Source organism: Dermacentor variabilis, chromosome 5 (genome assembly GCF_050947875.1).
Source record: "Dermacentor variabilis isolate Ectoservices chromosome 5, ASM5094787v1, whole genome shotgun sequence".
NCBI classification, from domain to species: Eukaryota; Metazoa; Arthropoda; class Arachnida; order Ixodida; family Ixodidae; genus Dermacentor; species Dermacentor variabilis.
Window position 1 is genome coordinate 97,691,725 of NC_134572.1, and position 26,021 is coordinate 97,717,745.

The following is a 26,021-nucleotide window of genomic DNA, read 5'->3' on the forward strand; positions in this document are numbered from 1 at the left end:
CGACAAAAATGTCATGACGAAAGCGGATAGCAGAAACGAAACGCAAATAATAAACGCATTACCAGGAGGGCAGTAAATCCAAAGGTGTGCGATAACGGACAGTTGGCCAAATGTGCTACGGCACTGTCATCTTTCTATGGTGGTACGAAACTTCTGTGTCCTGCTTTTCTTCGCGTCCCTGCTTCTTCTGCCTATGTTTCTTTGCAATGACGGTGACCAATCGCCATCGAATGCGCGGGTGCAGATAATCGAGCTCTTCTGCGTGCTTCGGGGCTTCCGGCTAAACGACACGACGGAGATAGTGATGAACCTGCTGCGCATCATGGAGCTGACCACCGTGGCCAACGACATCACCAGCAGCTACACGTGCGTGCTTTCTCGCGACTTAACTGCGCTCTGTGGGGCAAGCGCACAGCACCTAACAAAGAACAGGGCTCGGCGAATGGCACCGGTACATTATAAAAAATATATATATAGTAAAAGAAGGAACAGTCAGAGACGGGAAAGTAATGAATCAGCATTTATCAATCTATATAAAGCTAATGCTCTAGCGCGCCGTAAGATAGAGAAATTTTATATAGAACAAGGACTTGTTCGTCAACGCATTTTCTCAGCAAGAGGTAAACACGACTGTAGAGATTCTAGAATTTTAGCGATGCTTAGATGTATAACTGCATGCCTAACTGACGTGGGCACACATATTTTCTCGTATTGCGGTTGTAAAAAAATAGTCCAATGCCATACTGTGAACATTCTTGCCCTTGCTTCAGCATTCCTTAAATTTTTTTGGTTCGTTTATCCACTCAAGCATGTATCATATTTGGAACATGATTAGGTATGGCGCTGACACGTCCATTTCGCACATAGCGTTGTCCGCATCGACTTCAGGTTTGAAGCTACCCGCCGTGGCGGCGTAGTGTTCTGTATCGCATTCTGCTGCCGAGCACGCTGCCACGGGTTCGAATCCCGACCGCAGAGGCTGCGTTTCGATGGGCGCGAAATGCAATGAGTTTCGTGTACTTAGATTGCAGGCGCACGTCAGAACAAGCTCGGGTGATCGAAATCAATCCCGCGCTTTCCACCACGGCTCCTATTGCAGCCCAGTTGTTGCGTTTGGGCGTTAAACCCCACGAATCAATCAAGATTGAGGCTGCTAATGTGTCAGGAAATTCACGAAAGCCTCACGAAATTTCCTTCTTTGCGGGGAACACAAAGTGCGCACCTTGATTAAAGCGATAAACATGATGGCGCCACGTCGACGTTACGCCTGACGTAAATTTGCCAGTGGTTGTTTTTTAAGCACTGATTGATTGGAAGAAACAAGTGGTATATAGGTGGCCTTCTAAGGTGGTAGGCTCAATTACTGTGGCAGCCAAGCAAGATTACTTCCCACTTCCAAAATGACATATCTAGCGATGGGTTCAAAAGCATTCGACGCCGTAGGCTTCCCTAGCAATGTAATTGAGCCTACCGCCTTAGAAGGCCACCTACATACCACTTGTTTCTTCCAAGCACTTTAATAACAACCACTGGAAAATTTACGGAGTCCCCCATTATATGGCGTGCCTCATAACGAGACCGTGGCCCGTAAAACCCCCTTTTTTTGCCGCTTCTTTTTGCGAGTATTCCATATTTCAGCGGAAGCAGTGAACTCTATACATGTGGCAGCGTGTCCATCTCTGCTCTGGGTGAAATTTTACACTGCTATATCCGTCCCGGCATGGAGCCACTGCTGTTGGAACATTCGTCGCTGCCACTAATTAATCCTTATTCATAAAGGTATATGCACGCTACAGCAGCTCGTAGAGACAGACGCCGGCCATTCGTGATAGCTAGCGTACTATCACCAAGGGCAGCCGGCCAAAGGCGTATGTCCTCAGCACACCTGTTCGACTTACCAGAATCACGGAGCAAGGACGAGCGCACCTTTCACACTTTTTCGCCCTAGCTGACTCATGCACGCCACCGGGACGCATGCCACTCTCTCTGGACGCTATTTCTTTCCCGCTACAAGCGCAGTTCAGGTGATGACGTGTCCGCGGACGAGTGGACACCGCACTGATTACCGCACCTGAGTAAATATTGCATATTTCGTTGAACGAATTCTCAGTGTCCCCACATCGGCTCGTAGAGGCCGTATACTTTTGTGTTTCCAGCTCAAAATCTTAATCCCGCTTATAGCCACAATGTTCTTCGTGGGTTTTTATTGCATCTGGGCAGGCATTGAGTTACGCAGATGGTGTATGCGAATTGCGTACTAACTTTGTGTTACGCAGACCCGGTGACAAGCGTAAGCTCTGCATAGCGCTCGCCATCGCGGGCCTGCCCAGCGTCGTTCTGTTGGACGAGCCGAGCACCGGTGTGGATGTCGCTGCGAAGGCGCAGATAAGGCGTAGTCTCAGCATCGTCCGCCAGATGACAGACTGCGCCATACTGCTCACCTCAAACAGGTTGGTTCAGTGTTACTGCGGTCGCCGAGTTCACGAGCAATGGCGACTTAGCTGGCCAACTCACCTAAAGTGAGAGTGAACTGTACTATATATATATATATATATATATATACCTGTGTACATTTTCGTTGGTGTCTTCTTTTTTAACACATAAATCCATATTTCGCCATTTCGCAATTAACGGCGTCGAGCACCACTTGCCCCACGTTTTGAAGCTAATGTTAAACCTAATTAGTTCCGTTAGTCCACCTATTCCACCAAGTGATTGCAGTCGATAGCTTTAGAACGTTTGCGAAATTTATCGTGAATAATGTAGGTAAGGCGCAACAATTTTTTTCGGAAGGAAAAACAGAGAGAGGAAAGAACGCTGCAACAGTTTTAAATATTTGGGTGAGGAAAAACAAAGAGACGGGAAAGAGCGCTATTGTGGTACAAGCTTTACAGTACAAATTTATAGTACAAGCCTATTTGTAGTCCAGCCTATAAGCTAAAGTGTGGGCTAGCTAAATAAATAGGACCACCATGTATAGATAAACCCGTGGCGCCTTCCCGCTAAAATTTTAGATGAGAGGCAGTAGCAATTTGCAGTGAGTGTAGTTTATTACCACGTTTTGTGGCATTGCTTAAAGAGCCCCTGAAACGATTCAAACAAATTTTCTAGACGCGTAGGGTACAGCTTAAGTAGAACATTCGCACCACAATTTAAGTGAAGCGTTACGTATTAATGGAGCTACAAGCGATTACAAGTTACCCTCCTCCTTAGCCATGCTTGTCCTCCTCAACTCGTTCGCCGAACGATCGGGGCTAAACTCCGCCTCCACTGGTTCTGCGTCACGATGCGACGTCACATTTCCACTTCCGGTAGTTTTGGAGCCCACCCCCGCCCGCGCGAAACATCTCCGCTAGCCGCTTGGCCGTCGACCCCAAGTGAGAGCTATCGAAGCAGCGTGCGTTGCGAGCATTCTGTCGCAGCGCCGAACGTGTCTCGTATTCCGGCAACCACACACTAGCTGAACGTTTCGACGGAACTGTGGAGGCATAAACTCAAACTGATGAAGGAACCTTAGCGTTGACGCATGTGAGCTGCCTGATCGGTCTCCACGGTCCAGCCACCCGTTGGCGCAGAGATTAACCAGCCAAAGAAAGAGCTAATATTGCTCTAACCAAGTGTAAAACATCTTAAACATTTACAAAAACAACGTGTTAACGATTACACTCCTGCGAAAAATTTACACAGCAGCAAAAAATACATTTTGTTACTGCTACTGTGTCTGGTTGACCTCTATGCCACCAGGTGGCTGCACCGTGCAGACCATTCACATTTGCGCTTCTGTTCATCCCATGAAACGGCACGCAAGGAGACACGGCCAGGCCCTGTCCCCTTGCGCTTGCGTTTACCCTAATACCGGACTTGCGAAATGCTATTGCATTAGTAATCTTCCTGTGTAAAGTGACGGCCGCAATCGCGCAAATCCTGGCACCCATTGGATAGCGGCAGTCCGATGCGCTGCAGCCAGTCCGCTCGTCTGCTGCCTTGCAGAGGGACACAATGTCGCAGCTTGACACTACAGTCGCTACGTTTGCAGTCCACAGCGCAACAAAGTCGAATCATAGCGCTCGCGAAAAGACAGACCGACACTGACGGCGGAGCTCTCGTCGACGGCAGAGCTCTCGTCAAAGATGGAGCACGTTGTAACACTAACAGATGACACTTGCTGTGTGCCGGAAGTGCTTAAGTGTACTGAAAAAAATTTTCTTCTGCATTCCCTTTATGTTACTTTCATTTTATAAAAACAAATTAACTAACATTCCAACCATTACGAACATAATTTGCTTACCATAAAGTTGGAAAAATTATTGATCACGCGCCCTGGTCAGCCAATCGGATAGCTCACCCCACTGGCGTCATATGGGTGATTTGCGTCATATGGGTAGGGGCGGCATAAAATTCCTCCGAGCAGTGTGCTTCGATCGGCTGCGATGTGCATTTTTAAAACCTTACAATAAATTACACGCTTTATGCGGAGAACTTAGATGCGTCAATTAATGATCAGAAGGGCCTACTCTAACGATTCAGTACATTTGTAGAAAATCGTCAAAATCGTTTATGGGTCCCTTTAAACACTCCCCCCCCCCACACCGGTTTTGTTCTCAATAATTCCGAACTAGCCACTCAAAATTTCGATTCTAACGCTGTTGTTAATGATGATAATGATGATTATGACTTATTGGCATCCCCTCCGGAACGGGGTGGTGAGAAATCGTAATCTATTTATTGCTCTAGCACGTTGCCTATCTCTCCTTAATTTTTCCTCTCTTCCTTAAAACTTCTATATCTACCTTGCACTGTTATCTATGTGCCTGTAACAAATCCGGGCCTATCGATCTCTTCCCCATTTTTTTCTTCATAAATACTCTAAACGTATCGTGCTTATCGCGACTGCTGAGCGGGGTTATAGCTTTCATCTGCTTTCAATCACAGTGCTGCTGAAAGATGGACGTTACCTGCAACGTCTGCAACGCAACGACGGCGCGATCTGTCGCCGCTTCAGCAAAAACTCTGTCATTGTAGCTCTGATGGATGGCAGTACCATTCCGATATGGTATAATCGACTTGGGGTACTATGCTGGACATTGTAAAATTCTGTCACATCATGCAATTCGCCAATCTTCTCAGCTGATTGACGCAGAGGGCTGCTACAGTACCTCGACTTGACACAAAATGCCACTTTTACATTATTTCAAATAATGGCGGAATCTGGCGATGTCCGGAATGGCACCCATGGTTCGAGTAGCGTATCCACAGACGACACCGGCTTTGAATTTGCTGCGAACAACACTTGTTAGTAATGCCTGAAAACGTCCTATTAAGCCAAATTCACTTCGAAATGCTACCCCTATGCTAACTTGAGTAAAAATTAACCAGCAGCCTAGCTCAAAAAGTCATATACCTGGTGCGCCAATTTATACAACAGAGTATATCCCGCCGTTTATTGGGCCGTATTCCTAAGAGCATCATCTCCTAATCTATTTCCTGGCGGTCCTCAATAAAATGAAGGCGTCCAAATATGAGCGTTTCAAGTATCTCTAAGTTTCATAAGCGTGCACAGGCTATTACGGCAAGGAATGCCCCCTGAATTGGCTCTTAAAAAATACGTAAGCCGTTGCCTCCAAAGGAACTCTGCTAACAATTCACTTCTCTACATGTCCTACGTCGATTGTATGTAAAATTTAAAATTCTTTTCTTTAATAAGGCCAAAAAATACGTGTAATGAAAGGTGTTTCTCCTTTACTCCTCCCAGCATGCAGCAGTGCGAGGTGCTGTGTGACCGCATCGCCATCATGCTCTCGGGCCAGCTGGAGTGCATCGGCACGGTGGACGAGCTGAAGAGCAAGTTCGGCCGTGGCTACACAATCACCATCAAGCTGCGCCAGGACACCTTCGAGGACTCCGAGTACCGAGAAGACCTGACGCAAGACATGAAGGCCGAGTTCCACAGCTGCCAGCTCGACCACTCCTTCCAGGCAAGCTTTCGTCACTGTCGACTCAAAAAAGGACAACTGCAACGAAACTTCACTTTGGCTAATGTGGTTTTTTTTTTAAACTCTCGCGCCCAGTTCACAGCAAGCGCATCCTATGTCGAGGCCAGTCATCATCTGTTGGCGCGACTCGCGAAAGGACTGTGAGTTTGATGACGTGACAGCTGGTGACGAGCAAACACTGGTGGCAAGTACACGATAAAAACAAGCTGAGGGCTATTGATACTGTTCGTTCCGCCTAATCAGGCAGTCCCAGGGAAAATATGGCTGCCACCTACAGGCGCTGAAAAGTATGGCTTATACTACTGAATAAACTTTGGCAAAGCTGCATAGCTGGTAAATGTCGAATTTTTTTTTATTAGCAACCTTAAGATAGACCATTTAAGTAGACGATAAGTGGTAATGGCAGCGTTTCTTCTTTTTTTTCTAATTCTGGTATTAGAAATCTTTGCATTAGCGAGTTCTTCGTGATACATTCACTCGAATTTCAAAGGTAAATTCAAAGGTAAAGATCGTATGAAACTAGGATTTTTATGCCACCTGGCATTTTGTTGCAGTTGTCCTTTAAAGAACTTAAACCAGCGTTGGGGTGGTGTAGAGAACTCGTAATTATTTTCCGTATGCTTACGCGGAAAATAATTTTCTGCGCAGCTTTTCATGACCTGAGGCAGGCTTGACTTCCCATCTCCCCTTCCTCCCCCCTTCCTTTTAGGCGCATGTGAGCACTGCCTATATATGCAGCTTCGAAACGAATAAAACCAGTTGATAGTTTGCGCGCTTTCCGTCTACTTCGTCTTTTCCTGTATTCGTCCTTTTTTTTACGTGCAACTCTTCCTAACACGACCGTAAAGCACATCAGCTGTGTGACGGCAAGAACCACAAAAGAAGCTACGCCACACCAGCACGAGTCCTCCAAATTTAGTGTTCGCATTAATTTACGTACAGGGGCAAGAGTGGGCCGTCACCGTGTGCAGGTATAACGTTGCGTATACGCCCCCCCACCCCCCCACCCCCAAGACTATCGCTCGCTCATTCTAAATCACTCGTTTCCTCTCATTTATATTCGCTCCCACTGCCCTATCATTCTCGCACACTCACTGGGTCGACGTCACCGATTAGCTGACTCGATTTCTGACATTCGTTGAGCGATACGGTGATAACACAGCCTTGTCGCTGGCCCACAGGGCGTGCTGGAATACCGGATCGCCACAACGTACACCACCTGGAGCGAGATGTTCTCCAAGATGGCGGTCATACAGAAGAAATACCGCTTCAAGGAGTTCTACGTGTGCGACACCACCTTGGAGCAGATCTTCGTCAGCTACGCCCGCAAGCAGATCAATTTTACCAAGGTTCTCGCCTCGACCTCCTGATCATCGGGCGAGCTTGACGGCAATGGTGAACGTCCTTGGCCAGTGGCGTATTGTGCTGCGCTCTGTGTTGCATTTGGTTGCCAATTCGACCAGCATACGGACCACTGTACGTTGCTGTACATAGTACTGTATATGCTGTGTATAGTATATACCGTCGTAATTGTTGTACATAGAACTGTATGTAATGCGTGTATAGTTGTAACGACGCTCATAGCGGTTCGATGCTGTATTCCTTTTTGTCATGTTTGTATTCGTTACCATCGTTCTGTTCAATGCTTCGATCCCTCATCGAGGGCGCCTCAGTGCTAAAAGCGTTTTATTCGGAACTTTAAAGTGAAAGGACCTTGCACCAGCCATACGGGCACGACTATTTCGCGTGGTTGTCGTTGGCGCTGAAGCCTCCCGCAGCACCTTCTTACTGACTGGGCACTCTGATTGCGTCATGGAGTGCTGCTCTAGATTTTTCGAACTCGGACTCAAACCACGCCGTGTTTGACTTGTAGATGCGCTCGGACAATCGACGTTTCGTATGAACTTGTTGAACACGCCCGTACGCGCGTCAATCATAGCATGAATGTTTCTTTATTTTCCGCCGGCTCTTCTCATAAAGCAGAATGAAAATACGATGGCAAATGGCTGTCTATTGCGAACACTTAGCGTTTTTCCCATGTTCAATAAAGGCTATTCGCAGGATTAACATTCCAGTATTTGCAGTGTTGGAACTATGAATATTCTAGTGGCATCTATGTAATTACACACGAAAAGTTGACAATCACTTCAGCAACGCTAAAGAGCATGAAGGCGAAAGCCTGCGCGCTCACGAGGCATTCATTAAACGACTGGACATTCTCGTTCGAATGCGTTGTTACTTCTTATTACTTGTTTCCTCCCACCACAGGTCGTGGGTTCGAGTGCCTTAATTAAACCTATCGCAGCTGTGACTTCACTAACTCGCCTTAATTAACACCAAAGGTCATGGGTTCGACCCCCACCAATGGTCGGGGGTGGCACCATCAATTTTGCTGCCATTGAATTTTGGTGCAATAACGCCGGGCAATGGATTTTCGACTCGTAAGGCACTAAAGGCTTTCGCTTAACTAATGACACCGCAATGAACGCATAGTAGCGCGCGTAGAAAGGAAAGATTTATGAAGAGAGTAGTAGAAAGGAACAGAATAGGCGCTCAACCTGCAACGTATTCGGATGCTTTGAAAAATATTGGCTAACTAGTTGTTGCCAGGATACTCTTTCACTTATGATGACGCGGGACGGGATTCCTTCCTTGCGAAGGTTTCCTGTTAAAGAATACTCTTCGTGATCCACATTTGCATTCGCTCATTGTTTTTCCTAATTTTGATAGTTTAGGATACTTGCACAGCGCTAAAGCTTCTCTTGACTTTTTGGTGTCTTTTCTTCACCCGGACAAAGTTATTTATAAAAGCCCGACGCGCCTTTTCGTTGAACATGCCACCATGATGATGATGATGATGATGATGATGATGATGATGATGATGATGATGCGGTTTATTGGAATCTCCTTTGAAATAGGCAGGGGACAATTAGACCCCTAGGCCGTCCCCTAGCGACTAGGTATGGAGTGGCTTCTGTCGTACCAAGCAGGCAAGGGCCATTGGGTATTTGCCCGAACTACCAGAAGAGCACAAAGCGTCCTCGCTTGTCAGGCTGAAGAAGATGAAGGCTGTTTTCGTTGAGGAGGGACGCCACCGACCTTGTAGAGTCTTGGAACATGGCAGACCCAACCTTGATTACTGTCCTACCGAAAGCATCAACTCTTAAAAAGCAGGTTTCATGGTGTTCACCTGTAGCTTTTCTTAGCTAGGCGTTTATTTTAAGCCAAGAATTCATTCGGGCTCTGTATATCGGACGCTGATAATGCTGTCCGAGATAACAATACCTTCTTCAAGTACCAACACACCAGTCTTGCATATGGCCCTCGTCTCCCTGAAGACACGCATAATTTTTTTTTTAGACCGAAGCTGTACATAGCTATCCTCCGGCAGTGGTCGATGTCCGTTCGTCTACGCGTCGCATCGAAAGGGGAAAAAAATCTTCGTCTCGAACTTCTGGCGAATACTCTGTATCTCTCAATCCACTTGGAATAAAAGATTATACTGAATTTGGCGGGTAAGACGACTCTATCATTACGCCGAGTTTCATTTAGTTGTCATAATTAGTTCACAGTGAAGTGATAAACGTTACAGAATTCCCGTCTGCTGTGAATACATGGCCGTCTACGGAGGGAGTATGGTTACAGAAAACGGTTGTGACTCTTGTATTATCGAAACTGCCCCGAAACAAATTAAACGAAAATTAGGTCCTAACATTACGCCGAGTTTCATCTACTTTTCTTAATTGTGTAAATCACAGTAAAGTTGTAAATATTGTGGAATTCCCGTCTGCCATGCGGCACTACTTACTTGTACACATCAGTACTTCATAAAAGAATAAGAATACATCACTCCACAGTCAGAAGATGCATTCGTTGTATGTGTCCAACAACAAAAACAACAACAACAACAACAACAATAATAATAATAATAATAATAATAATAATAATAATAATAATAATAATAATAATAATAATAATAATAATAATAATAATATTAATAATAATATAAACACAGCCCTTCACAGGGTGGAAAGGCTGATGATTTTTTTTTTTAGTAAACTCGACCACACGAACTCATTTCCTTAGTGTTCAACCAAATCGCCCAAGAACAAATTTTAGTGAATCACACCATCGCACCGGGAACTATGAAAGCTTAGTAAGGGGCTCCGAAATAATATGTCGCCCCTGATGTTCACTAACGTGCACCAGTGTGGCACGGCTCGACCTGCAACTTCCCTTGCTATTCACGTACGTTAACGACCTGGCTTTGCTAGCAGTGAGCCTGCTTGCGACACCGCAGAGTTTGAAAGGCGTCTGCTAACACACAGACTTGAGCAGCCGTTGAGCCACGCACATGCGCATGCGCACACTAGCAATGTGGCGGGTTCGGACGCGACGGACGTGAACGTTCGTGGAACAGCTGACGCTGAGAGACATCTGCTATTGCCCCACATTTCATTGTCGGTTATCCGGACATCAAGCCCTGTGTATCAAACTCTGCTCACGAAGCTAACGATTTTCGCAGTACGCATTACAAGAGGAAACGAAATAATGGAGAGGGGGTTAATGGGAGTAGCGTACCATCGGTTAGCCTACGCTGGCGTATGGGAAGGTGAAATTGTACAAATGTGGGAAAGAAAAGCCGGGGTAAAAAGAGCAACCGCATATCGAACGCAGGCCAATCACGTACACGTAGAGCGAACCTCCGAATTACCCGAAGGTACATAGTGGACTATGATGGCGTAGTGGATGGCTACAGCTACTACAGCTAAGAATTGAACCCGCGACGTCGTACTTAGCAGCAGAACGCCGTACTCCTAGCCGCCATGGCGGGCAGTGAATCACGGGAAAGGTAGCAGTACCTTAAACGTATCCATGTTAGAAATTTTGATACGGCTCGGAATGCGATACCGTGTCCGGAGTGTTGTGCGGACCCCACGACTGGAAGACACGGGGACAAAAGGGAATTTCGTTCCCACGTGTGCTTCCCCGTCGTCGTCGCCAAAGTGTGCTTTGCAGCCTCCAGGCTGCAAAGAGCATGGGCGCTGGCTTGCTGCCAAGATGCCATTGTATACGTTGTCGTTTTTCTTTTTCTTTTTTTTTTCGTCTTGCGTAAGGAATTACTCTGGAAGTTCTGCCAGGAGCCTAAGGCGCCGTAGCATCAAAGAGGTAGTAGCACGAAGAAAGCAGGGCTAGCGAATCCACAAGTGCGTTTCGGTTTCCTCGCTCTGACAGACGACGCAAACACTCGCCCGCTTTTCAATGGTCGTCCACAAGTAAAGTAAAAAAAAAAAGATAATGCTCACAAATAAAAGAGGCACTTTCAAACTTCTTCTTCGCTGTCAGTCCTTCTACCGAAGGGCGAATTCGTTACGTTTACGAATTTGTAGCTTTTTTTTTTTTTGCGGTATGTGTGTGTGTATTCTAGGTGGTAGATTTTTTTTCATGGCGTTTCTTTCAGCTCTCTCTCAGTTTTCCAGTGCACCCGGTTAACGGCTTTCGTTGCAGGGCACACATGAGTCACAGGTTCTAAATGTTTCAGTGCAGTGTTATTTTTATTTTTGTGCTTAGATGGATTTAGATTACGAGAACCGTTAAGGATGGTGTTTGCTTCGTCTGAAGTTCGGAGAGCTCCACACCTTCAGCATATAAGTGTTCATCATGCCGATGCAGAAAATTTTACAATATAGCTTCTTAATGACAAGATGGCCCGGTATCAACATATCTTGTCCCATCAGCGGTCTATCATTTGCGCAGCTTGTGCATAATAATTTTGAGTGATTTTGTGCCGCTATGTAACTCGCCATTTTATTTTTTAAAATCTTCCATGAAGAGTAGTTGCGGAGAAAGAGAGAGCCTTTTCTCAAAAGGACGAACTGTAGCCAATCTTGAATCACCGCCGAAATGGCTACAGAAAAACGTTTATGCATTCCGAAATGATCATGAAGTGGCTTCTAATAATTTTTCATAGTGAGTGAGTTAGTGAAACAACTTTATTTGGTCCACAATAGACGCGAGCAAACTCAACGTCACCTGGCTAGGCCCACTCGGGGACCATCAAGTGAAACCTGACGGCCCTCTCGCGAGCCCTTTGGACTGCCATGATTTGTGAGGGGAAGTCCTGGGCCCTAATGAGGCTCAACATTTCCTCTTGGGTGAAAAGGGGACCGGCAGAGGGCGCAGCCCCACAGGACCCCATGCTCGAATTTTTGTATAGGAATAATTACTTTACTCGTAGTAGGCACTTTGATGTAGTTAGTTAAGCTCCTGTCTGCCCTCGTTCGCGGCCTCTCCCGAAAAAGGCGTTTGGTGGTGAGATTCGAACCAAAGGCCCACCGCGCAGTGGCCGGATGCTCTACCTAATAATTGAGGGACGCTTTTTAAAGCTATAGCTTTCTCCAGCTCCGATACACCGACTAGGACTTGGTGAGAAACATTGCGACGCTATTTCGGACCTTACATCATCCGGCGCACTGGGCTATGAGGTCGTGCCCGACGGCATTTCGCAACTGTAGCGGCGCCGCGCACGCCCGAGGTGATCCACGTGGTGTGTCCTAAAGGGAATGACAACCGACATTTAAAGACATACTCCTTTGTGACGCAAAGCAAAGCTCACCCTCGGTAGTGTTTACACCTGCAGCGGTTCCTTCCAAAAGCGCGTGGCTGTTTCGCAAGCAGAATTTTCCGATTTGAGGAGCCTCTAAAAAAAGAAAGAGTCCCTCCGCCAGCAACGCTCAGAAGTAATAGCGATTCCGACAGCCCACCTCGCAAATTGTGAAAGCCGCCCATCGTCCTGCTTCCACAGAAGTGAGTGCAACTGTGATTAACCACCGACATGCTGGCCTTTCCAACCACTTTAGAAAGTGAAAAGCTGGTACAAAAAGCTTGCCTTTTTGTACAGACGTTTCTTATATTTGTACCGCGTTTGTCCCCAAGTAAACGCCTACGTCATGGCTGGCTGGCCCCCATCGCCGTCATTCTGTCGACAGACCAGCCAAGCCAACTCGTCGAAGATGAAGGCGGAGGCAGCGCCGCTTTTCTACTTACTACTGAAGAAGGCCTATCTGAACATTGTAAGTTAGAAAAAACTTATAACAGAAAATAACTTTACTGCATTTCAATAACAATAGGAAGACCAAGAACCGCGTACAGTAACAGAAGATCCAAGCATGAAATCAGTGAGAATAAAACTTGGCATAGGACAGGGCGATATGTATGCACTAAAACATAATGAGGCTAATGCCATCAGCAATTTCTATGATGTAGTGAAAGCAACAGAGAATTCTGTACTGACCTGTAGTGTACCCAGAGCAGTCACGATACCTTCATTCGAAGTAGTGATGAACAGGATACAGAGGCTCCTCCTATAACTAGCATTGAAGTTGGAAGGGTTTTTCAAGGCATGTCCCGGGGAAAAGGGGCAGGAGTAGATGTAATAACAGCATTTTAATCAAAGATGGAGGAGGTATTATGCTTGAAAAATCTTTCGGCTTTTATACACAATGCTCACGACTTCGAGTGTGCCAGAGAGCTGGAAGAATGCCAGCATTGTACTAATCAATAAGAAGGAAGACGTTAAAATATCGGAGAATGGTAGGCCCATTAGCTTGCTTTCAGTATTGTATAATATATTCACCAAGATTATTTCTGATAGAGTCAGGGCAACACTTCAATTAAACAAAGAACTTCTCGCTTTACGAAGGGATATTCTACAATGGATCCCATCCATGTCATCAATCCGGTAATCGAGAAATCTGCGGAGTACAATAAACCTCTCTATATGGATTTTATAGATTATTAAAGGGCATTTAATTCATTTGAGATACCAGCATTCAGAGGGGCATTGCGTAATCAAAGTATGTACAGGAGGCATCCGCGAATAATATCTTTGGAAATATCTACAAAGATTTCATAGCTACCTCGTTTCTCCACAAGAAAACAAGAAAGTTGTCTATCAAGAAAGGGTTCAGACAAGGAGACACAGCCTATCCGATGCTATTCACTGGAGGCTTAGAAGTGTTCAAGCTTTTAGACTGGGAAGGCTTAGGAGGGAGGATGAACGGCGAATATCTGACGAACATTCTGTTTGCAGATGACATTGTCCTGTTCAGCAACACGAATTACAACGTGTTACAACGGACAACGGACGAATTACAACGGACAAACTACAACAAATGATTGAGGGCCTTAACCGAAGAAGTTTAAGATTGGGGATCAATAATATGCACATGACAAAGATAATGTTCAATAACCTGGCAAGGGAAAAAGAATTCAAGCTAGCCAGTCGGCCTCTAGAGTATGTAGAGGAGTACGTTTATCTAAGTGAATTACTCACAGAACACCCTGGTCACGCGAAGAAAACTTACAGAAGAATAAAAATTGGTTGGAGTGCATACGTCATCATCATCATCATCATCATCATCATCATCATCAGCCTGGTTACGCCCACTGCAGGGCAAAGGCCTCTCCCATGTTTCTCCAACAACCCCGGTCATGTACTAATTGTGCCCACGTCGTCCCTGCAAACTTCTTAATCTCATCCGCCCACCTAACTTTCTGCCGCCCCCTGCTACGCTTCCCTTCCCTTGGGATCCAGTCCGTAACCCTTAATGACCATCGGTTATCTTCCCTCCTCATTACATGTCCTGCCCATGCCCATTTCTTTTTCTTGATTTCAACTAAGATGTCATTAACTCGCGTTTGTTCCCTCACCCAATCTGCTCTTTTCTTATCCCTTAACGTTACACCTATCATTCTTCTTTCCATAGCTCGTTGTGTCGTCCTCAATTTGAGTAGAACCCTTTTCGTAAGCCTCCAGGTTTCTGCCCCGTAGGTGAGTACTGGTAAGACACAGCTATTATATACTTTTCTCTTGAGGGATAACGGCAACCTGCTGTTCATGATTTGGGAATGCCTGCCAAACGCACTCCAGCCCATTCTTATTCTTCTGATTATTTCCGTCTCATGATCCGGATCCGCCGTCACTACCTGCCCTAAGTAGATGTATTCCCTTACGACTTCCAGTGCCTCGCTGCCTATTGTAAATTGCTGTTCTCTCCCGAGATTGTTAAGCATTACTTTAGTTTTCTGCATATTAATTTTTAGACCCACTCTTCTGCTTTGCCTCTCCAGGTCAGTGAGCATGCATTGCAATTGGTCCCCTGAGTTACTAAGCAAGGCAATATCATCAGCGAATCGCAAGTTACTAAGGTATTCTCCATTAACTTTTATCCCCAATTCTTCCCAATCCAGGTCTCTGAATACCTCCTGTAAACACGCTGTGAATAGCATTGGAGATATCGTATCTCCCTGCCTGACGCCTTTCTTTATTGGGATTTTGTTGCTTGCTTTATGGAGGACTATGGTGGCTGTGGAGCCGCTATAGATATCTTCCAGTATTTTTACATATGGCTCATCTACACCCTGATTCCGTAATGCCTCCATGACTGCTGAGGTTTCGACTGAATCAAACGCTTTCTCGTAATCAATGAAAGCTATATATAGCGGTTGCTTATATTCTGCACATTTCTCTATCACTTGATTGATAGTGTGAATATGGTCTAATCTTGAGTAGCCTTTACGGAATCCTGCCTGGTCCTTTGGTTGACAGAAGTCTAAGGTGTTTCTGATTCTATTTGCAATTACCTTAGTAAATACTTTGTAGGCAACAGACAGTAAGCTGATCGGTCTATAATTTTTCAAGTCTTTGGCGTCCCCTTTCTTATGGATTAGGATTATGTTAGCGTTCTTCCAAGATTCCGGTACGCTCGAGGTCATGAGGCATTGCGTATACAGGGTGGCCAGTTTCTCTAGAACAATCTGTCCACCATCCTTCAACAAATCTGCTGTTACCTGATCCTCCCCAGCTGCCTTCCCGCTTTGCATATCTCCTAAGGCTTTCTTTACTTCTTCCGGCGTTACCTTCGGGATTTGGAATTCCTCTAGACTATTTTCTCTTCCATTATCGCCGTGGGTGCCACTGGTACTGTATAAATCTCTATAGAACTCCTCAGCCACTTGAACTATCTCATCCATATTAGTAATGATATTGCCGGCTTTGTCTCTTAACGCATACATCTGATTCTTGCCAATTCCTAGTTTCTTTTTCTCTGTTTTTAGGCTTCCTCCGCTCCTGAGAGCATGTTCAATTCTATCCATATTATACTTCCTTATGTCAGCTGTCTTACGCTTATTGATTAACTTCGAAAGTTCTGCCAGTTCTATTCTAGCTGTAGGGTTAGTTGCTTTCATACATTGGCGTTTCTTGATCAGATCTTTCGTCTCCTGGGATAGTTTGCTGGTATCCTGCCTAACGGAGTTACCACCGACTTCCATTGCACACTCTTTAATGATGCCCACAAGATTGTCGTTCATTGCTTCAACACTAAGGTCCTCTTCCTGAGTTAAAGCTGAATACCTGTTCTGTAGCTTGATCTGGAATTCCTCTATTTTCTTTCTTACCGCTAACTCATTGATCGGCTTCTTATGTACCAGTTTCTTCCGTTCCCTCCTCAGGTCTAGGCTAATTCGAGTTCTTACCATCCTGTGGTCACTGCAGCGCACCTTGCCGAGCACGTCCACATCTTGTATGATACCAGGGTTAGCGCAGAGTATGAAGTCTATTTCATTTCTAGTCTCGCCGTTCGGGCTCCTCCACGTCCACTTTCGGCTATACCGCTTGCGGAAGAAGGTATTCATTATCCGCATATTATTCTGTTCCGCAAACTCTACTAATAACTCTCCCCTGCTATTCCTAGTGCCTATGCCATATTCCCCCACTGCCTTGTCTCCAGCCTGCTTCTTGCCTACCTTGGCATTAAAGTCGCCCATTAGTATAGTGTATTTAGTTTTCACTCTACCCACCGCCGATTCCACGTCTTCGTAGAAGCTTTCGACTTCCTGGTCATCATGACTGGATGTAGGGGCGTAGACCTGTACAATCTTCATTTTGTACCTCTTATTAAGTTTCACAACAAGACCTGCCACCCTCTCGTTAATGCTATAGAATTCCTGTATGTTACCAGCTATATTCTTATTAACCAGGAATCCGACTCCTAGTTCTCTTCTATCCGCTAAGCCCCGGTAGCACAGGACGTGCCCGCTATTTAGCACTGTATATGCTTCTTTTGGCCTCCTAACTTCACTGAGCCCTATTATATCCCATTTACTGCCCTCTAATTCCTGCAATAGCACTGCTAGACTCGCCTCACTAGATAACGTTCTAGCGTTAAACGTTGCCAGGTTCATATTCCAATGGCGGCCTGTCCGGAGCCAGTGATTCTTAGCACCCTCTGCTGCGTCGCAGGTCTGACCGCCGCCGTGGTCAGTTGCTTCGCAGCTGCTGGGGACTGAGGGCCAGGGTTTGATTGTTGTGTTCATAGGAGGTTGTGGCCAAGTACTGCACCAGGGTGGCCAATCCTGCTCTGGTGAGGGAAGTGCATACGTCAGGCCTTACCAAATCCTGACGGGTAGCTTACCACTGTCGTTGAAACGAAGAGTGTAAGAAAAAAAATGGAGCTGGGCGGGCTATGTGACGTGTAGGGTAGATAACTGTCGGACCATTATAGTTAACGAATGGGTGCCAAGGGAAGGGAAGCGGAGCCGAGTACGGCAGAAAACTAAGTGGGATAATGCAACTCAGAAATTTGCAGGCGCAAATTGGCATTGGCCAGCGCAAGACAGGGGTACTTGTAACTGCAGTGGACGTGAAAACAGGCTGATGATGATTATGATTCTGTATATGCTTGTCAGGGCATTCATGTGTGGCGTTAATGACATGTCATATTATGCATATCATGAAATGATTGATATGAATGCCACGACCTGTATGTCAAGCCATGGGGTGATTCCCAGGAATTGCTGCAAACCATTCTGTTATATTCTGAAGGCGTCACTGCACCTTCAACGGGACTCGAGCTTGGCCCTACGGCACGTTTTCGCCCCATGGCAAAGCACCACCGGTGCGTTGTGCGCCACGAAGGCGCTGCCAGGCTAACATCTCCAGCACACCATTAAAGCGTGTTTCCCTCTCTCTCTTTCTCTCTCTCTCTCTCTCTTATAAGCTGCGCCACAAATGCACTGGGTATGTGCCACTTTTTAATGAACGCCTTTCATACCAACGCTTTAACGAGCTGCGCCGTGAGTGCACTAGATTTGTGTCGCTCTTCAATTAACCTTTCGCAACTTGGGTTACTGAGTATGTGCTTCTGAGTGTGAGGCAAGTGAGTGAACGACTCAGCGTTGGCAGACACTGGTCTCCGAGGCCACGCGCGGACTTCTAGGCTGTACCACTTGATGGCGCAGCATGTCCAGAAAGATGCGTGAGAGAGGAGCACGGTTTACGTGTGACACGTTTCTCAGGCGCCATGCATTTCGGAAACCACGCGCAGGCTTCGTGGTGGTGGCGCTAGAGGGCGCGAGTGTTCTTAGTGATGCACGAAAGAAGAATCCCGCTACTTTACACGTCTCATACATACCTCGTTTTGACGGTGGCAAATTCCCCATGTCGCTATACTGATTCAATGCCGAGGCGTTACCGTCGACAGTCATCGCGAGATGGGTTCTGCCAGAATTTTTTTTTCTGTATACTGAGAGCAGCGACAATTTTGGTACCGATTAATGAGAGTTTGCTGGCATTATACAAATTAAAAAAGAACTGCAATATGGAGGCTTTTTTAAATTCCGCTTAAGCGATTTCTATTCGCTATATGATCCTACTGTATTGCCAATGAATTACTAGTGCTGGCCCTTCGTAAATTAAGCCCAACAATAGATAAGGTAGCCATTCTAAATGACTCTTTGTCCAAATGAATCGCAGGTTTTGCGAGTCTTTAAATCCTTAGTACCTCCACACTTAAGCAATATCCATTTAGTCTGGGTACCTGGGCAAAACCGGCCTAGCTCTAAATGAAACGGCTGATTCATTGGCGAAAGTGCGATAACCTGGCCCAGCCATTCAAATTCTCCCTACAGCAGCCTTGATCATAGCTGCAAGATTTCTCAGGCAAATGATGCTGAGAGAATTATCTGTGCCATCTACAACCAATTCCTCGGATTTTAAACACTTATTTTACCCCTGGAAGTATAATCTATGCCAATCAAGAAAAATTGGAGTAATTAATAGTAGGCTTCACTGTCGCATACCTTCTCTAAATTTTTATTTATACAAGGGTGGTCTGGTACCCTCACCGATTTGTTATATATATCGAAAAAATGAAGCCATAGATTTTTTTTATTTCTTGTCAATGATTTACAAGGTTAAAGAAACAAAGCTTAAACATGCCACTCCGCCTTGTATCAGATTTAACTGTTCAAAACGCGCTATTTCCAAGTGTCTCTGGACATGGGCATAGTGACAGGATGTTAGCGCTGCCATCCAAGAATTTTTTTTAGGATTGATGAGATTTAAACTCAGAATACAAAATATTAAGCCTCCGTTTCTTCAACCAATATTCAATTCGTATTGTTTTATTTGCATGGTAATGGCAGAATTTTCAGTTTCATAATATCAAGCAGGCTGTCCAATCTCTATCTTTCGACACTAACTTACCTATTATGAAATGTTGACCTGTTATTTCATGCTTTGCTTTTTGTAACCTACCCGATTCTTGGCCAGTCCCCCAGAGTGGGTACGTGCCAGTAGATCACATGTTGACCTGCATCTTCCCAACATTACCAAAAGTCGATGAAGACGAAAAGAAGCAGAGGGAGCGCAGATCGCTGCGCGCCACCCGTTGAGCCTAGCTCGAGAGCTCGCTCCAAGCAAGCCTTTTTTCGCCTCTTTCAAGATGGAACCGCGCCGGAAAAAAGTAAATTGTGCCCAGTGCACTTAGCGGGTGATCGCTGACAGCGCCGCATCAGTGAAGGCAGGATACTGTCCGTCCCCGTGCGCGGCGGCCCATGTGTCCTTCAGACGAGCGCCTGGCCAGGCGCCGGCCCGGCAAGCGGCCGAGCTGAAGAATCTGTAGAGCCAGCGGCCCTTCGTCGTGGTTCGTCATGAGTTCGGATCAACACGGGGAGCAGCCGCAGCGGACGCCACTCGTGGCGCTCGACGATAAGAGCCAGAGCGAGCCCCGGCTCGAGCCTCCGCCCACGTCGCTCGGTTCAACGAGCGCACTGAGCAGCCAGACAGAGCACAAGAGCCGCGAGCCGCTGGAGCAACCGCTGGTCGAGTATGGCGACATCCGGAGACCGTCCATCAGCGTCAACGAGGGTGAGCTGGGCAGCCAGCCACCGCTCGGCGAGCATCCGCGCAAGAGCATCGGCAGCGTCGACTACGGCGACCCAGGGCCCGAGAAGTCCGAGAAGGAAGACATGCTTACGCCCATGCCCCCTGTGGCGGGGGACAACATGGACATCGCGAAAGATCAATTGGAGGGCGGCTGGAGCTCTGAAGAGGCGCCCAAGGCTGCTGCCGCGCCTATGTCTACGGCGCTGGTGCCTCTGGACGAGCGCGGAGAGGAAGAGCAACGTCAGCCTGAAGCAGCTCCGTCACAGCCACAACCGGAGCCACTACCTTTCGTACCGATTGAAGAGAAGCCGCCGCCACCACCACCAGCATCCTCAGAAGGCAAGAAGGAGAGTCGTTCGGCTACCACCACGGGCACCACTACTGGCTCCTCGTCGGAGGGCTCGGAGAGCGAGACGTCGACTAGTGGCTCTAGCAGCACGGGCACTAGCAGCAGCGGTACAACCAGTTCCACTAGTTCAACTGGTTCTAGTAGCACGAGTGGCAGCACCAGTACCAGCGGCACTAGCAGCAGCACGACTGGTACCACAACTGCCACGACTACTCGAACGACCAAGACGGAACCGCAGGATAAGGCGGCAAAAGCAGCAGTCGCTCCAGCGCCTGCAGCGCCGGCACAGACGGCTGCCCCGGGGCAGCCGTCGCAAAAGCCACCTGGAGAAGTGACAGCGTCCTCTTCGTCCGAATCCTCGTCCGGTTCTAGCTCTGGCAGTGACTCCGAAAGCAGTGAGTCCGGTTCGTCGTCAGCAGAAACTGCAGCTCAAAAAGATGAAGAGAAGCAACCACTCCTGCCCAAGCAACAAGCACCGTTGACGGAGGGTAAGAAGCCTGAAGGAGAGGGCAAATCCAGTTTTACTTCACCAACCAGTGCTTCGTCAGGCCCGTCTGGCTCGACATCGGGACCAACGTCTGGCCCAACTTCGGGCCCCTCATCTGGTCCAACGTCGGGACCAACGTCGGCATTAACGGCGGGTCCGACAGCAGCAAAGACAGCGCCCTCATTACCACCACCTAAGCACCCACCCGTGCCTCCAGGTGGACTCAGGCCAAATCGGCCACCTCCGAAGCCGCCACAGCCAAAAGCCCCACCGCCACCTGAGAAACCGCACAAAGGCAGCGAAAAGTTGGGGAACGATCCTTCAATGTACGCCGTATTGAACAACGAAGTGCATCGAGATGCCGAGCACAGAAATAATCGGATTCCTTGCTGCCTGCTTGTGGCAAATATCGTGGCAGCTCTCATACTCGTCGTCATCTCCCATGGTCTCATCGTGTACGATCTCGAACGACGTGCCTCGATGGCCAGCACTACGGCACCTCCTGAAGTGAGGGAATACGATCATGTGTGTCGGGATGTACAGTGCGGTGCAGCTGGCACTCACCTCTTTTACGTGCTGAATGCAAGTGCTAGGCCTTGCGACAGTATCTACAACTACGTATGCAAAAGTTGGATACACGAGGGGCCTCAGAACTACCGCAAAATAGTCCTTGGCGCCGAACGCATCCATGTTGACAACATGTACACTGAAATGAAAAGCGCCCTACTCAGCCATCAGGCAAGGGCTAGCGAATCAATGGCCGTAAGGAAAGCTACTGAACTCTTCAGGCTGTGCTTAGAAGAGCCAAAGAGGCAACCAAAGAATACAAACCTAATAATAGGAATATTGAATGAGTATGGTCTCTCTTCGTGGCCCTACTCAGAAAGTGCTCCTTTAAATGCTTTCTCAAGTCCGTACGTAAGCCTCGCGAAGTTTATCCGCGATTCCGGTGTCGGCGCGGTTGTGGCTGTGAAAAAGCTACCGGACCCCGAAAATACTCATGCTAGAGTGTTTGCCATTGACTGCTCCAGTTTTGTTGTGCCAATGGGTACGCTCCTGTCTTTTGCGGAACATAAAAGCGACACTTTGCTCGGTTACAAAGCATACATTGCTGACGTCATAAAAGAAGTGCGACCTCAAAGACAGGACATAGAGAAGCTGGCCACAACCATTATGGCATTTGAAGTCAACATGGCACACCGTTGCAACGAAGGATGTCGCAAGAAAAGGTTTAAGAGGACGACTTTAGGGGAGTTGAAAGCTGAATTGAACAGCAAAGGTGTGAACTGGGAACAGTTTATAGACACTGTGGCTTCAGGCAATTCAAATGTTGGGCCGAACAGTCCCGTCCTTGTCCGCTCTGCGCGGTACCTTAAAAGCGTCTCCATGCTTTTTGAAGACCAGAAAACACTGCGGCGTATGATGAGCTATGTAGGGTGGCGGGTAGTTCACCACTTTATGCGGCACGCTGGCGTTCGCTTCCGAAACTTGACAGAGTCGTTCATGACGGCGAGGCTCAAGGAAGAAAGGTTCCCGTACGACAGAAGCTGTCTCAGAGACGTCAACAATGTCATGCCTTTTGCTGTGGGACGCGTCTTCGCTGAGACAGTGTTGTCTCGGGACCATTTTGAGCACGCCGCGCGGACTGTGACTGCTCTCATCACAGGTTTTCAGGTCGTACTCAGAGAGTTTCAGTGGGCCCCTCTGGATGTGCAATCCAAATTCTCTAGAATGGAATACATCGTCAGCTACCCGGAGTGGATAAAGAACTTTTCCATACTGAACGCCTTTTATGCAAATGTAAGACTAGACGGATCGTATTTTGAACGCTACATCAGCGCCTCGCGGAATCGATATCAGCGTTACCTCTCTCCACAACCGATGATGCCATACATGCACCGAAGGCTGGCAGAGTTCATCTTCCCTTCCCGCATAGTCGACCTGGAGCGGCGCGTAGGCTCTCCACGCGAGACCAGCTTCTACGACGTTCGCGACAACACGCTCATCGTGCCGGCTGGCTCCATGCAGCCGCCTTACTACGACACTACGGGGCCCTGGGGTCTCACCTTCGGAGGTCTCGGAACCATGGTCGCACGGGACTTCATCAACGAGATGTTTCACACGCCCGAAGGAATCTTAAAGGATGATAAGCAAAAGACCACTTTCAAGGACAAGACTCAGTGTCTGCTGGATCACCTGAAGAAAGGACTGGACCCGAACACAAACCCCGACTGCTCGAGCATCGTCACGGACGTCTTCGCGCTCCGGGTGGCGTACGAGGCGTACCAGATCTTTGTCGACGGCAGAGACGATGAGACGCTCCAGGGCGTCGCGCACATGACACCGGATCAGCTTTTTTTCATCTCGGCCGTGCGAACACTGTGCACCAGCATCAGGGAACAGCACTTCGCCCAAGTTGTGCTTCTGGGCAAACCTGTCATGGAGATGGAGCTCATCGACCCCGCCGTGATGAGCATGCGAGAGTTTGAGGACGCTTTCGACTGCAAGATGAGCAACATCACGGCTGGCCAGAACCTGTTCAACAAGTGTTTCTACCCTGCTCAAGCATCGTGACTGTACGCATCCCCGCAAGGCGAGCAAGCGCTGGAATAAAGCAACTTGAGTGAAAGCTTGGGCATCCACACCGAAACGCCGACTCAGGTGTGTCCTTTGCGGTCGCCTCTATGTCGTCGCGCGGCTCCGGCTGGCTCGATGCTCGAAGACGAAAATGTCTATTCCTGGATGTTTCTTGCGTCAATGTTGACCCTCGAACTATGGCGAAACGTGGCACTGTAAATATGTTAATACAAACAATCGCACGGGGCCTTCATCACATTCTGTTCTTTTTTTTTTCTTTACAGTTGAGCGGACTGGTTAGCAGGAAGTTTTGTCGTGCGCTTTTTGGAGACTGGCTAGACTCCTTTACCGCAAGTTGTTGTGCAAAAGTTTGTGCGATGAACTATTTTTATTAAAGTCGCACTCTCAATATGGGATAAGCCTATATTTCTGCTGAAAGCACTGCATCATGTTCTCCGCAAACTTGTTACCTAAAGATTAATTTATTGTTGCAAAGAGCAAAAAATAACCTGTTTTTTTTTTGCTGTATTCCTTGAGATCCAAAATTCATGCTGTAGAGCTATGCGTTAGGGTCACATTACTGGGTTATATGATGTATCACTGTTAGTGAACAATAGTGGCGTGAGCATCGTGTAACACACTCGTTTCTTAGGCAGCACTTCCGGTTCACCTCCTGAGACGACCAGGGAGGAAATTCAAAATGAATTTGAAAGAAAGAAATAGAATACTATAGTACAAACTTTCAGCTTTCATTATAGATATCACATCAGAAGTTTAGTTACAAGATGACCTACTGAGGTGTGCGGAATAATAGGAATTAATTGGGAATTACTGAGATGACGGGGGACGAAATTCAAAATAAACCTGAAAGAAATTGTAGAAGATTAGAACAGTACAAAATTTATTAGTTTTATTGCAGATATATCATAGGAAAAGGTAAATTACAAGTTGAGTTAATGAAGTGTGTCGAATAATTAGAATTAAGTAGAAATAACTGATATGACCAGGGAAGAAATTCAACATAAATCAGAAAGAAATAGAAAAAGGAATTTATAATACAAAATTCATGAGTTTCATTATAGACCTTTTCATCGGGCGAGGAGGATAGGGCGCGCGGAGAGCCGTTCCTCCTCTCTGGCTTGGGCGATCCGGCGCGGCGCTGCTTGAAAGTATTGTTGTCGCGTGCTGCGGAACGATTTCGGAATGTTTTAGATCGTGCTTTGTAAAATTTACGCCATGTCCGTTCACATAAGGTCGTCAGAGAAGCCTTTCGGTGCGTCGATAACTACAGAAGGCAGAAATATATGCCTTGGGGGCGCAAAAATGTGACGGGCATAATCAGCCACGGTGTATACGCGCATAATCAGTCACGTTGTGTGCATGTGTTGCGAACTATTTTCTTATATCGGTTTTAATTCAACAAAGAAAGCCGGTGTCTCTGTATTACCACCATTGAATGGTAAATCAGCTCACTGTCTGATCGCTTGGCGTAGGGAGTAGAACATAAAACATAAGACCGCATGCTCGTGCACGGCCAACCTAAGGCAACCACGAAACATCTAAGCGGCACGCGCTATCGAATACTCGTGATACACCGGCATCGTTCTCACGCATTTCAAGTCTAGTACGCTTGAAATTACTATATGTCTACGCTAGCCTTCCTGCATGAGGCCGATGGCGCTGCTCAACACAACCATCACTGCGTTTTGTGAACAAGCACGATACATATATAAGCTGTGTGCTTCGGCATTGCCTTTTGGCCTGTATACTGCCATAATATCCGAGCTGGATCGCATAAAAAGAATGCGATGGCTATTTTTGAGCACAACATTTGCGTAATACGTGTGAGTGCGTCGTAGAGAACGGAATTGACACAACCGAAAAAATAAATTCGGTTATCATCCTCTTTCTCGAAAAAGCAAAAGAAAACGGGCTATCGCCGCAATACGACCTCGTATAGTCACGCCGCATAACGTTTCTAGATATATAACCGCTGATGACGTATGCTTGAACCATGCGCTGTATAGAACAAAGATATCTGTAATCCAGCACCTACCACTGCTTAGGACGCTCCCGCAGTTCGCAAACGGTCGCTTTATTTTATTCTATTTGATTTATGGGTGGAAACCTCATCCATCTAACCAAGTATAGTCACGCAATGTAACCTGCAGCGAACAGTTTGAACGCTTGTCAAAGTATAACAGCACAGCTCCTATCGTAGCAGAACGGTACCCACGCTGTTACGATTGTCGCGTATGTTTCATTTCTCCTAAACCGCAGCTTAGAACTAGAGGATAATACTGCAATAAGGTCACATTAGTGAATGGAACATTCAGAAATACACAATTGACTCCCGAGGTTGATTGTAGGCTCAAATATATGCGC

The 26,021-nt window shown here is 46.9% G+C and overlaps 1 protein-coding gene across 1 annotated transcript; it reads left to right on the forward strand.

The window, feature by feature from the left end:
• Positions 1-40: 40 nt before the first annotated feature.
• On the forward strand, positions 41-9,463 carry LOC142581931 (cholesterol transporter ABCA5-like). Its single transcript, XM_075691368.1, has 4 exons — positions 41-366; positions 2,277-2,450; positions 5,753-5,975; positions 7,175-9,463. The coding sequence occupies exons 1-4, from the start codon at positions 137-139 to the stop codon at positions 7,361-7,363; spliced, it is 816 nt and encodes a 271-aa protein (XP_075547483.1). The 5' UTR covers positions 41-136; the 3' UTR covers positions 7,364-9,463.
• The last annotated feature ends 16,558 nt before the right edge of the window (positions 9,464-26,021 follow it).

What these genes read in the sequence shown, in the direction of transcription:
- LOC142581931 (XM_075691368.1), top strand. Translation starts at nt 137, where the DNA reads ATGGTGGTACGAAACTTCTGTGTCCTGCTTTTCTTCGCGTCCCTGCTT. An exon ending in GACATCACCAGCAGCTACAC is followed by an intron (nt 367 to 2,276) that starts GTGCGTGCTTTC and finishes TGTGTTACGCAG; the next exon opens with ACCCGGTGACAAGCGTAAGC. An exon ending in AGCTCGACCACTCCTTCCAG is followed by an intron (nt 5,976 to 7,174) that starts GCAAGCTTTCGT and finishes GCTGGCCCACAG; the next exon opens with GGCGTGCTGGAATACCGGAT.